The 13170-nt window shown below is 34.1% G+C and overlaps 2 protein-coding genes across 7 annotated transcripts in view; one reads left to right on the plus strand and one right to left on the minus strand.

Moving 5' to 3' along the window:
- Positions 1-13170, plus strand: part of RAD50 (RAD50 double strand break repair protein) — a 105673-nt gene that overhangs the window by 73614 nt on the left and 18889 nt on the right. For 2 of the 3 annotated variants that reach the window (XM_064483921.1, XM_010981305.3), the window contains 6 exons: positions 310-503; positions 2167-2277; positions 2713-2805; positions 2893-3006; positions 6184-6311; positions 8467-8691. In XM_064483921.1, the coding sequence (XP_064339991.1) occupies positions 310-503; positions 2167-2277; positions 2713-2805; positions 2893-3006; positions 6184-6311; positions 8467-8691 (865 nt within the window). Of the gene's footprint in view, positions 1-309; positions 504-2166; positions 2278-2712; positions 2806-2892; positions 3007-5877; positions 5931-6183; positions 6312-8466; positions 8692-13170 lie in introns of those variants that run through there. The other variant, XR_010380195.1, reaches the window with a different exon arrangement.
- KIF3A (kinesin family member 3A) overlaps positions 1-13170 on the minus strand; it is a 200546-nt gene that overhangs the window by 53219 nt on the left and 134157 nt on the right. Inside the window, exon 19 of one of the 4 annotated variants that reach the window (XM_031448981.2) lies at positions 7295-7816. The exons of 1 other annotated variant lie outside the window; for it this stretch is intronic. In XM_031448981.2, coding sequence (XP_031304841.1) covers positions 7702-7816 — 115 coding nt within the window. In that variant the 3' untranslated portion in view covers positions 7295-7701. Of the gene's footprint in view, positions 1-7294; positions 7817-13170 lie in introns of those variants that run through there. 2 more of the 4 variants (XM_031448982.2, XM_031448983.2) reach the window with 2 other exon arrangements.

Genomic DNA, 13170 nt, shown 5'->3' on the forward strand with positions numbered 1-13170 from the left:
CTCTCTGTTCTCAAAAGCATTAGTTCTCCTCAGTTTCTGTCTTTTTGCACAACAGATTTTGAATGATTAGTAACAGATGAGCTGTACTCTGTCTCAGTTATACCAGGCCTGTGAGCCTCACCTGTGGTAAGGCTCACAGCAAGCAGGTTTGGGAGCTGGAGGGGTTCTTGTGGCACTTTTGTTGCAGTGGGTGGGACCCACAGAAACTTAACCTTTGTGAATTGTAGAGACCTATAAAACTAGAAGGATGGTGCTCATAGTATTTTCTGTACTCAACATTAATCAGTGCTTCAATTTGTTTTCCTGCAGTTTCCAGTAAGATTGAATTGAATCGGAAGCTTATACAGGACCAGCAGGAACAGATTCAACACCTGAAAAGTACAACAAATGAACTTAAATCAGAGAAACTTCAGATATCCACTAATTTACAACGTCGTCAGCAATTGGAGGAGCAGACTGTGGAATTATCCACTGAAGTTCAGTCCTTACACAGAGAGATAAAGGTAAAAACATTCATACAAACTTGTTTTTTAATTTAGTTCAAATAAATGAAATGCTGTTTATTGGGGCAGTGGCCAGAACTATACTTATTGTGAGCATCAAATGAAAATGGTATAATAATTCTTTGTGTGGCACCTGCGGGGTGACAGAACTTGTACTGATAGGTAAAGATTTCCAAGACAAGGATTTTGGTCATAATAAGGAAGAACTGGCTGCCTTGTTAAGTAGTGAACTCCCTGTTCTTGGAGGCGGTGGCTGAAGGATTCCTGCTTGTGGGAGGTTTGTCTTATCTACAAATCCTGTATCCATGGCAGACACTGCTTCTCAGTCATAGCACTTTCTCTGTTTGATTCCAAATGTAGTCTCAGAATACTTCCCACTACAGAGAGCAGGCCCTAAGTTGACACATGGAATGGAACCCATTTAGCATCTCTCATCTAGGTTAATCAAAGACCCAGCCAATTAAATTTTTTTTCAGCCGATTAAATTTTTAACATTTTTAGAAACAACGGTCTTATCTAGGTTTGGATAATTATGCTCATTCAGTAAGCACTAAATATATTATTGAATCTATTATTCATTGCTAAAATATTTTTTTCTTAAGTATTTTTGGATTACAAAATATGAGTGGCTCAATAATACTATCTTACATTTGTATTTTTTTACTGCTTATAAATACTTTGACATTAAACCGTTCAGTGTCTCAGTAACCCTGTTGATAAATGTGACTAAATCCCCTTTTTATGGAAAAAGAAACTGAGATTTACAGGTATCTTGTGATTTGCCAAGTCCATGCATTTAGTAGAAGTCAGGGTTAATTTTCAAGTAGGTCTCCTGACGTCTGAGACATCTGACTTTCCACCACACAAAACCACTTCCCAATATGATAAAATATACCCACCTTTAAGTAATACTAAATAATCATTTCTACCTTTATGGATTCATTAGATAGTTCAGGATCTTAAAAGTGCTTGAGGATCGTTGTTTTTGAATAGTGGTTATCATGTAATTATGCTGTAGAGATGTTACAGGGCCAAATAACATGGACTTCTGATTAGTAAAATAGTTTGTTATTTGCAAGACCCTTTCCTTTCAAAATAGATGTGGACACACCAACATGTGTGTACCGGTAAGCTTTTATTACCATAAAATATCTACTTAGCCTCAGCAAACTAAGCTTAAAGTCAAAAGTTCCTTTACAGTCATATTTCCATCTGTTAAAAAAAGACCTTGACTGAAAGAGCTTTTCTATTCTTTAGTCACACAGGGCTGATATGGACCCTACAAACTCAAAAATGTATACCTAAAGCCACGTGCTCGTGTAATTGGGAGCACATGGCTTACTTAGGTTAAGAATCAAATCAGTGACTAACACAATATAGATAGTGATTAAGAGAGACACTGGACCTGGACAGGATTTGAATCCTGGCTCTTTAAATTTACTGGCTTTTGGGACCCTGGACAAGTCATTTCTGTGCTTGTTTACTCATCTGAAATACAGCATGAAAATAATGGTACCTTTCCCATAGGGTTGTGGGAAGGAGAAGACGAGTTGATTTTTAAAGCCTGGCAAATAGAAAGTGATTTTATTATGACTGTAAAGTCTGACACCTAAAATAAAGTAATGGAATGTTTTATAAGAATTTATATTTTTTATATCTTTAGGATGCTAAAGAGCAAGTAAGCCCTTTGGAAACAACACTGGAAAAGTTCCAGCAGGAGAAAGAAGAATTAATCAACAAAAAAAATACAAGCAACAAAATAGCACAGGATAAAGTAAGATTTCATTTATAAATTTACTTAATAAAAATACATATTAAAATGATTATATTCAGAGTATCATGTTAGATACCAGTATTTTACATGAAATTAAAAACATAAAATAGTATTTTCAGATTTGTGACATATAATCTTGACATTAAAATGTTTTCTTAGAATAAAGATTAAATTTAAATTATTTTGCTTCTTGATCTAAAATAGAAATTGAGAATTCGACTATTTAATCTAATCCCATAGGGAAATCATAAAATTTATTTGAAAGAAAATTTGCTGGTGATAGAAATTGGAACCCAAGGCTTCTGACTTCCAAGCAGTGTTTCACTGTACTCTCCTATTAAGTTTTTATTACTTTTATGTAAGACATTCCTTGGAAATAAATCTTCTTAAATGCCTTAGTTCTAACCAGTGTATATTTAATAATTTTTTTTACAGATAAATGATATCAAAGAGAAGGTTAAAAATATTCATCGTTATGTGAAAGACATTGAGAATTACATTCAAGATGGAAAAGATGACTATAAGAAGGTAATTTAAAACTAATTTAATATAATTTAAAATTATTTATTTGTTTATATTTTTATGTCTTGTGCTTAAGGAAGTTTCTTTTTGTAGCAAAAAGAAAATGAACTTGATAAAGTAATAGCTCAACTAAGTGAATGTGAGAAACACAAAGAAAAGATTAATAATGAAATGGGAATCATGAGACAAGACATTGATACACAGAAGGTAGGTCTTTTTTTTGTTACTATGGTGGCACTTATACCAGTAACATTCTTTGTTTTGTTTTGTACTTTTATTTTCACTATTTGCATTGAGTAAAAATGCAAGCAGGAGAGAAAAGCAATTCTAATAACATTGTCTTTTCTTCTTCACTTCTTTCTTTTTTATTTTCAGTAAAAGTTTAAACATAAAAGCATAAAATTAAGTTTCCCTCCACTTCTGCCAATTCTCAATCTCACTTCTAGATATCATTCTTAAAGGTTGTCTGTTAAGTAAAATATCTATATATTAAGTCATTTTTCAGTTAATTCCTTTTTTGTTTACTTTCTCTGTTAAAGAACCTAATTTCCACAGTATAATCAAAATCACATTGAGAAAATATTTTCAACATGACCTATAGAGGCATAAGTTAAGTTTTAAAACCCCGTTTCTCTGTTTCTGCTGTTTTAAACAAAATTTGCTATTCGAATGCTTTAATCATTTGGTTATAAGTAGTGGTTAAAAATCTCTTTGAAGATTAGTTTTATCAGTTTTCTGCAGAGTTGCTGGCTGTAGTGCCAGGAATTTCAAATATATGAATACCAGTCAAAGGCAAATTGAATCTCTGCCATCTTATAAATGCTATAGAAATTTATAATGCATATATAACAAAATAGTTAGCACTAGCTCATATGTGGGTTGCCTATTTAAAATCACAATCTATAAATCATTAATGGCCATATACATAGAGAAATCATTTAAGATTTACCAATCTATGACCATTTTCAAGTTGGTGGCCTAAATTTAGTGGCTCTGACTATATTAGTTTACTTTTGTAACCTGTCTTTTTCCAGAAATTGTTTACTAACTTATCTACATAGAGCAATGCCAAATAACATTTTAAATTAATGGGAAAATGAGATAATGTGGGAGTGAGGATAAGAAGGTAATGAAACCAGGAGAGTAGTAAGTATATAAAATGTAAGCCATGAAATCTGATGTGCTTGCATTTTTTTTAAAGATCAGATTACAATGGTTTTGACAGAGAAGCTTAATCACATTGCTGTGACATACATATTAAGATAACTAGGATTATGACTGACAGCATTAGACTAGGACTGACAGCATTAGACTAGGATGTATCTACATTTCAGAAGCTTTATATAATTTCTAGAATATCTATATTAACAACACTTACTCATACCGTATCATCTGAGGAGGCTTATCACTCACTTGACAATGCTTCCCATGTAATTCAACATACCAAACAATCCTAGTTAGTTTAGTATTTTTCTCTTGAGATGCCTCAGGGGCTCTCTCAAGCATCCTAGAGTCAGTTCACTTAGAATGATGATCTCCAGGTCCATTCATGTTGCTGCAAATGGCATTATTTTGTTCTTTTTTATGGCGCAGTAGTATTCCATTATATATATCAATACATATCTTCTTATTGATATTTTTATTGTTTTGGTTTTGTTTTTATAGGTCTTTTTTTTTTCTCTTTCTTCTTCAGCTGATAATCTTATGGGAGTTACCTTATATGTTATTTGTTGCTTTTCTCTTGTTAATTTTAATATTTTCTCCTTATCCTTAATTTTTATCAATTTGATTACTATGTGCCTTGGTATGTTCCTCTTTGGGCTGATCCTGTGTGGAACTCTCTGTGCTTCCTGGACTTCGGTGACTGTTTCCTTTCCCAGGTTGGGGAAATTTTCGGTTATTAGAGTTTTCTGTTTTTAGTTGGCTCCTCTTTATAGTTTGTTTCCTTTTCATAGTATTATGCATCTCTATTCATAGTCCCTCTTATTTCCTTCAGTGCTTTTATCACCACCTTTTTGAAGTCATGATGTAGTAGACTGTCGAGGTCTATCTCATTGTTCATTCTTTCAGGGACTTCTCTTGTTCTTTTAATTGGGAGTGGTTCCTCTGCTTCTTCATTTTACTTATGTTTCTCTGGCTCTGTGGATTTAGGAGTATCAATTATCTACTGTGGTCTTGAAGGGCTGTTTTTTCATTTGTTTTTATTTAAAATGGGAGCGTTCCTGTGTAGATTGTGTACCTAATAGTTCAGTTACGAGGGCTGTTCTTAGTATGGATGGTTGCCACATCTTTCTTCTTTGTGTTGGCTATTATATTATCCCTTTGATTGGGGGTGTGGTTGGTGTTGTGGTGATCACAGCCTGCCCTGATTGTTGCTGTTGAGCACAGCCTCCTTTATTGTTCTGTGGTTGTCACAGCCTTGAGACAGGCCAGATCTGCTCCCCTGTTGCTGGAATATAGGCTTCTAGATCCGTTTCTGAGCTGCAGTGTGTGGTAGGCAGGGTTGGAGCGCTTCAGCTGGGAAGAAGTCACTGAGTGTACCTCCACAGGAGATGTCCACTGGGAAGTGCCCTCTGTGGTGGTGTCTGTCTCTTGTTATGCAGGCTTACAAAGTACTCTTTGTTGATGCTGCCTTTGTCACTGCCTTTGTCCCTGCCTTAGCTGCGGGAATATCAGCCACCCACTCTGGAGTCCCCCAGTTTTTGGGCTCCCAGAACCACCAATGCAGATCCGCGAATGTTAGGTGCTAGGCATAGTCCATTATAACTACTGAAATAATTGTATTGGTGCTGCTGCTGCCACGAAGTGATTTGGTCATTTTTTAAGGACAGAACTGCTCAAGAAGAACAGCTAAGTTTAAAAATTTTCATTTCAAGTCCATGGCCAGAAAAGTGTCACCAAGTACAGAGACTTACTGTTTTTGTGAAACTTCTTACTGCCTTGTATGATTATGTGTCACCTTGAAGGTAAAGATCTTACCCAACATACTTCACAGTACCTAACAGGAGACAAATAAAACTAGGGGGGAAAAAGTGGGGGAGACTTTGATGGTAGTACTGTTCTCTTGTGATCATTTAGATTGGTATGCTCCATTGTGAAGTTCCTATGCAAGATGATCCAGCGGTGTGGGGGTAGGTATAAAACATTAAAACATGTAATTATATTATTTTAATCCCATCATTTAAATTTCTGTTTTGTGAGTATATGGGCCATCTGGATTAGTCCAGGTCTGGGGATTCCTTCACACTGGTTTATTCTTTCTCTGCTGAGTTTCACATGATTCTAAGTAAGGCAGAATTAGCACTACCTGTCAGCAGTTGCCTGCTATGAATCACATGTTGATAATTGATTGTTTTTGTTAACAGATTTAATATTTATATTTAGATACAAGAAAGATGGCTACAGGATAACCTTACTTTAAGAAAAAGAAACGAAGAACTAAAAGAAGTTGAAGAAGAAAGAAAACAACATTTGAAGGAAATGGGTCAAATGCAGGTTTTACAAATGAAAAAGTGTGTTTTTAAAAATAGTCTTTAGTTTAAATAGAGTTCTTTATTATTGAAATGTAAAAAATATTCAATACATGTTTTCTAAAGAGAATTTAAACCTGCAGCCTGTGTGTCCCTTCATACTTATAGGAAAGTGGGCAGTTTTTATACAAACATATTTCATGGCCTTACAAACTGAATTACTAAAGAAGTAATACAGAATTTATAGTCAGACTACTATATATAAAATAGATAAACAACAATCCTACTATATAGCATAAGAAATTATATTCAATGTCTTATAATAACTATAATGAAATGAATATATATGTATGACTGAATCACTGTGCTGTACACCAGCAACTGACACAACATTGTGAATCAGCTATACTTCAATTAAAAAAAAAAAAACCGTCACACTGCAGTGATGGCCAGTATTAAAAATACCAAGTTCCCAGACTTCTGCTAACATGCTTCGTAAGATAATGATACCAAGCAGAAAGAATATATGGCCTCTGGACCCTGCTTGAGTCAGAGCTTGTGCCTTCTATCATATTGCCAGTGGAGTTACTGCCAGAGCAGTTTGTCATTGGAGGCCCATTCTAGATGGTCACAGTTATAATCATGTGCCAGCAAGATCACTTTTTTTAAACGATTAATCTGATTCTTTTTTCATCTGGTTTTGTTGGTATTTACTGTAGTTGCTCCCTTCTTGCTACAGCAGAAAAGATTTTATTCTTGCTTTGTCTGTCTTAGACTTGCCTTAGGAATTCTATAAGAACCTGGTTGATGCTATGGCATTAGATGGTATAAGAGCTTGTACTAGACACACAGATATTTTGGAAACACCTCTGCTGGTTGAATATAGGCCTCTCGTTCACTAAGCCATTCCTTGTAGATTTTTCATTTTTTTTCTTGACTTCAGAAAGACATCTGGGTCAAAGAATGCTTAAGCTTTTCTAAAGGATATAGTCAATTGAAATTTAACTTAGTTTATGAAGCCTAACAAATGGTTACTCCTTTGTTACTGTAAATTCTCTTGGTTTTAGTTCTATTGGTTGTAGCTATTTAAAATCTGTGTCATATAACAAGGAAATCAGACTTAATAACTAGAAGAGCTCTTCATCTTTCAGCCTCTTCATTTTGTATGCATTAGGACACTAAGACCCAGAAAAAAAATCACAGGAAATTATGATAAAAGCCAGGAATGTTACCCAGATACCCTAGCTCCCAACCCTCATTTCTTTAATGCTGTAATGTTGGTGCTCTTGGTGACAGGTTGAAAAGTGAAACTTATGGAAGAAACTTTTAAATGAAACAATTTATTTTTTGCTCCTGAAGACAAAAACGAGAAATTTTTACAATTCCTTCTGTGACTGGTACATAACACTACTTTTTACCTTCATTCAGACTACTAAGCACAACTCTTCTTTTTCAAACTTTTCTTCAGCCAGGATGCAACAGAAATGTCAATAAAACAGATAATCAAGCCACTTCTGTAAGGAAGCCCATAAACTTGAGAGCAGTGCCTGGCAAATAAGAGGGTGCTTAATTAGTAATTGTTAAATGAAGATTTTTAGAGCACATTAAAATCTGAATTACCTACCAAGTTACAAGAAAAGCTTAAGTATTTGACTTTTTTGGTCATTATTAATGCTCTTTATACTTGTGCAAGAGAAATTTTGTTTTCATGGAGGCATACAAACTTTTAGTAAATATTACTGCATAAATTAATAGTTTGAGATGTGAGTTTATTTTGTCTGACATACTGTGAATAAAATGATGACACCTGTTACTCAGAGACTTCTCAGAGTTGGTAATTGTGCAGTCTCAGTCCACAAACAGAAGTTTGTGAATTTGTAATATTAATCCCCAAGAGTACTTCACTTAGGTTAGTGTCTAAACGTCAGGAACTTTTTAGTGTTCACATGTAGTGAGAGTTCTTTTTATTAAGCACACGAATATCAGGTGTTTAGAAACCTGGATGCTTCCAAGATTCGGAATGAAGAAAATTTTCTTTAGTATTGAAGTCTTAAGTAAAAACCAGGGAGAGACTGTTATCATATACTGATTGTTAAGGAGAATGATAAAATGATACTTATTTAAAGAGATCTGGCTTTTCCATTTGAGCTTGCTTTAAAAGCTAAAAATGGTCCTCATTTGTCATTTTCCCTCCTAGTGAACATCAGAAGTTGGAAGAAAAAAAAGAAAATATAAAAAGAAATCATGGTTTGGCAATAGGACGACAGCATGGTTATGAGGAAGCAATTATTCGTTTTAAGAAAGAACTTCAAGAACCTCAATTTCGGGATGCTGAAGAAAAGTATAGGGAAATGATGATTGTTATGAGAACAACAGAGCTTGTGAACAAGGATCTGGACATTTACTATAAGACCCTTGACCAGTAAGTATTGGACTGGGGATTTGGTTCCCATTGCAGTTAATATCAACTAGCATATTTTAGTCTTATTTTACTCCTTTTTTACTTTTCTTTATGAAGGTACTGGGGATTAAACCCAGGACCTAATGCATGCTAAGCATGCACTCTACCACTGAGCTATACACTCCCTCATCCCTATTTTACTTTTAAAACATGTTTAATACCTACCAAAGAATGGAAAGTATATGTGTGTGTGTGTCTACACATACACACACACGCTTACTTAAATTACGAAGTTATGTATAGTAATGTTAAGGTGCACTCGATCCCACTCCCCATACCCAATCCAAGAATTACCATTATCACTAACTGCCATCCACTTAGATATTCCTCCTTACCTCAGCCATCTGTCATCCCCACTCACTGTAACCACTGACAAAGATTTTTGCTTTCTCTGCTTTTTAAAAATTTGTATAATATGTTTATTTTTTTTAGCTTTTTAAAAAATGGTATCATATTCTGGATACTCTTCTAGAATTTGCTTTTTTGTGTTATTTTGTTTTACTTTTATTTACTCATGTTGCTTATAGCTGTGGTTCATGTATGTTCACTGACGTACAGAATCCTATTGTGGAAATACCCTACAATGTATCCATTTTCCAGTAGATGGACATTTGGGTTGTTTCCAGATCTTTACTAACATAACCCTTGCTTCTAGGAACATTCTTGTCATGTCTTCTGGAGCAAAGATGTAAGAGATTCTCTAGGGTATAGGTGGGAGTAAAATTGCTGAGTTGCAGGGTATGCTCAATTTTATAAAATAACATTAAATTGTTTACCAGAGTGATTTTACTAATTTACACCACTAGCAGAACATAAGAGTCTTCTTTGATGCATCCTCTGACATTGATTTCTTAATTTTTGTCAATCTAATGAGTTTTAAATGACAAATCATTGTGGTCTTCAGTTCAGTCCCCTGATTTCTAATGGTGCTGAATATCTTTTTGTTTGATCATGTTGTTTCTTCTTCGAAATGTTTGTATCTTGTACCCATTTTTAATGTACTGTTGGTAGTTATATTGATTTGCAGGTGTTCTTTACCTCTTCTGCATTTTAACTCTTTTTCAGTTATGTGTATTATAAATATCCTTTCAGTCTTTTTAGGTTTATCTTTTCACTTTCTTACAGTGTCTTTTAAGAAACAAATTTGATTTTAAGGTAGTTGAATTTACCAATTTTTTTTATGATTCTTTTTGTGTCTTGTTTAAGAAACCCTCCCCTATTCCTGTATTTTCTTCTAAAAGTTTTAAAGTTTTGCTTTTCACATTCAAATATATTTAAGTATTTAATTCTAAATTGAATTTTATATATAGTATGAACTAGGAGTCCAATTTCATTTTTTTCCCTTATGGATACGAGTTGTCCTGGCTTTGTTTATTGAGTAGTTTATCTTTTTCTTAATGATCGCAGTGTCACTGCTGTCATATGTCAGAATTCCATGTGTGCATGGGTCAGTTCTGAGTTTTCTGTTCTATTTCATTGGTCACTTTGTCTCTGTGCCATTACCAAGACTGTCTTAATTACTTCAACTTTATAATATATTCAACATATAGCAGAATTTTGTTTTTTATTGTCTGTCCATCTTTGTCTTTTAACTAGTGAATTTAGTCAATTCATTTCATTGTGATTGATTAGAGAGTTATATTTATTTCTATCTTTTTTTCCTACTTTCCTGACTTCTTTGGGATTGGTTTATTTTTCTTTACTCCCCCTTTTCCCCTTCTTTGGGTTGTAAATGATACACTTTAGTTATCTGAGTGTTTACCTTTAATTTTTTAACATACATATTTGACCTAAAAATCAAATGTATTGCTTTCCAAAGGAGTCCTCGAGTAACATTATCAGCATCATTTAGGAACTTGTTAGAAATGCAAATTTTCAGTCTCCACTTCAGACCTTCTGTTAGGTCAGAAATGTGAGGGACCAGGCTCAGTAGTCTGTGTTTTAATAAGCCTTTCAGGTGATTCTGATGCACATCAGAATGTAAGAACCATGGCTCCAATGTGACTTGCTCTAACTTGTTCCTGAATGTTAATGAATTTCTGCTACGTGCAGTGTTTCTGTTATCTGATAGTTTCATTTTACCTTGTTTTTAAATCATCCCAAATTAGTTATAATTATTGTGGCTTCACAATCAGTGCTTGTTTGGATATAGCTACATGTTTACCAGTTTCTTATAAATCCCATTCCTTCCTTCTTTAGATTCAGTTCCTCTGTTTTTAAAAGTACACTTTTAAATAGTTTTTTCCAGTGAAGGATTGTTAGTAGTAAGTTTTCTGCCGGTCTTTGAAAAGTCTTTGCTCTCAATATTAATAGTTTAGCTAAACATAGAGCTGTAAATTGACAAGGTTTTTCTTTTCTTTTTTTTCTTTAATACTTTAAAAATATTCCATTTTTTTCTGACCTCTGTGGTTGCTGTTTATAAATCATTCTAATTACTCCTTTGGAGGTAATCTACCTTTTTTCTCTGGTTCTTTTAAGATTTTTCCTTTGTCTCCAATATTCTGCTTTTTTAAAAAGTGCATCTAGATATAAGTTTAGTTTGAGTTCTGTTTAAGATTGGTGCTTATTGATCTGAGGATTGATAGCTTTCATCAATTTTGGAAAATTCTCATATGTTACCTCTTCAAATGTTATCCTTTCCTCATTTTTTTACTGTTCTCCCCTTCTTCATTTCTTATTCAGCATAAATAAACCTCATTCTTTCCCCCACATTGCTTAACCCCTCTTGCATATACTCGTAATATACCAGGTAACGTCTTCATATCTTCCAGTGCACAGATTCTTCAGCTGCTGCTTTTGTAATGCCTATTGTATTTTTTTAATTTACTTCCCCCCCATATTTCATTGTATTTTTTACTTCTGTGAGTTCTATTTTATTCTTTTTTAGAAATTCTTATTTTTTGTAATGTATTTTTTCTAAATGTTTTTAGTCCTTGTATTATGTTTACTCATTTTAAATATACATATTTTGTATCTTTCACATTGTCATTCTTTAAATTTCTCATTTTTAGGAATCTATTTGTGTTATTTCGTGTGCTGCTTCTAGCGCTTACTGAAGTATTTCTTGGGTTTCTTGTAGTGTTTAAGCTCATCTTTAGTAGTTCTTTTTTTTTTCTGTGAGACTCCCTTGTGACCTTTTTGTGTGGATGTCCTTCCACACAGCAATTTTGGTTTTGTATCTGCTAGGCACTCCAGGGATAGCACTGGCCTAGGTCTAGTTTTTATGTTAATTTTTCAATTTGGGAGTTCCTGAACTACATTGTATAACAGTGAGCCTTAAACCCAGGTATGGCATTTGCCCAGTCCCAGCTTATTAATTTCCCACTCTTTCACTGAAGGTTGATGATACAGCTCTTCAAGAGTCTTAGCCTTTATGTGGGGGGGGGTCACTTCTCTCTACCTTCCTTAGGCTTTATGCCTCATCTTCTGTCTTGGAGGGTAATACCCAATCCCTGATTATGAAAATAATCACTAAATTCACCACAGCGTCAGATTACATACTGACCATTGTGGGTTTTAGTTCCATCTTTGTTTCCACCATGTAGAGATTTGCCTTTCTTTCTTGTGAACTCAACTATAGTGTAAAATAATTTTTGTTATGTATCTGTCTAGTATTTATTTCTAGGTATTTGTGGCAGGAGAATTATCAGTTACATAGATTTTGTTTGTTGTTGTTTTCTAAAATGGAAAATATCCTTTTCATTGCTAAGAGAACTACCTAGACAGGGCCTCTTCTCTGTTAAGGCTTCCTCGGGAAAGAGCATAGTGAACAGATCAGCCTTAGCAGTGACATTTGGACCACAAGGCTCAGGAGGACAGAAAGAGCCCACTTTTCAATATGAGGATTATTTTAGTTAATGATGGTAACAAAAGTGGCCCCAGAATCACCTGGCCATAGCTCTGGCAGGTACAAGTTTTAGAAAGTACATAATCTTTTAAGATAAGTAAAAACTGGGAATGAGCCAATTGTGTTAGTCATTTTTAAAAACAAACACTAATAAGATTTTTGTTGAATTAATTTTGACTTCTAATTGGAGGGGTACATCTTTTGTCCTCTTGCATTGTGAGTGAATAGGTTAACGTTACGGTGCCCTTTGGGTCCAGAAAGGCTCATGGAAATGTATGCCTGGACCAAGTGGGAATTTTTGCTGTTTTAACCTCTTTGAATAGTGAAACTTCCCCTGGATTTTTAAATCCAACAGTTAAATTGTTGAAATTTAATGTTTTGAAACAAGCACATAGCAAGACATTATTAAAGAATCCTTGCCCAGTAGAATATGTATATACAACATTTGTCCTTTTTTTTTAATTGAAGTATAGTTGATTTACAGTGTTGTGTTAGTTTCTGGTGTGCAGCAAAGTGATTCATTTATACATGTATATATTCTTCATTATAGGTTATAACAAGATATTGAATATAGTTCCCTGTGCTGTACAGTA

Source organism: Camelus dromedarius, chromosome 3 (genome assembly GCF_036321535.1).
Source record: "Camelus dromedarius isolate mCamDro1 chromosome 3, mCamDro1.pat, whole genome shotgun sequence".
Lineage (NCBI taxonomy): Eukaryota > Metazoa > Chordata > Mammalia > Artiodactyla > Camelidae > Camelus > Camelus dromedarius.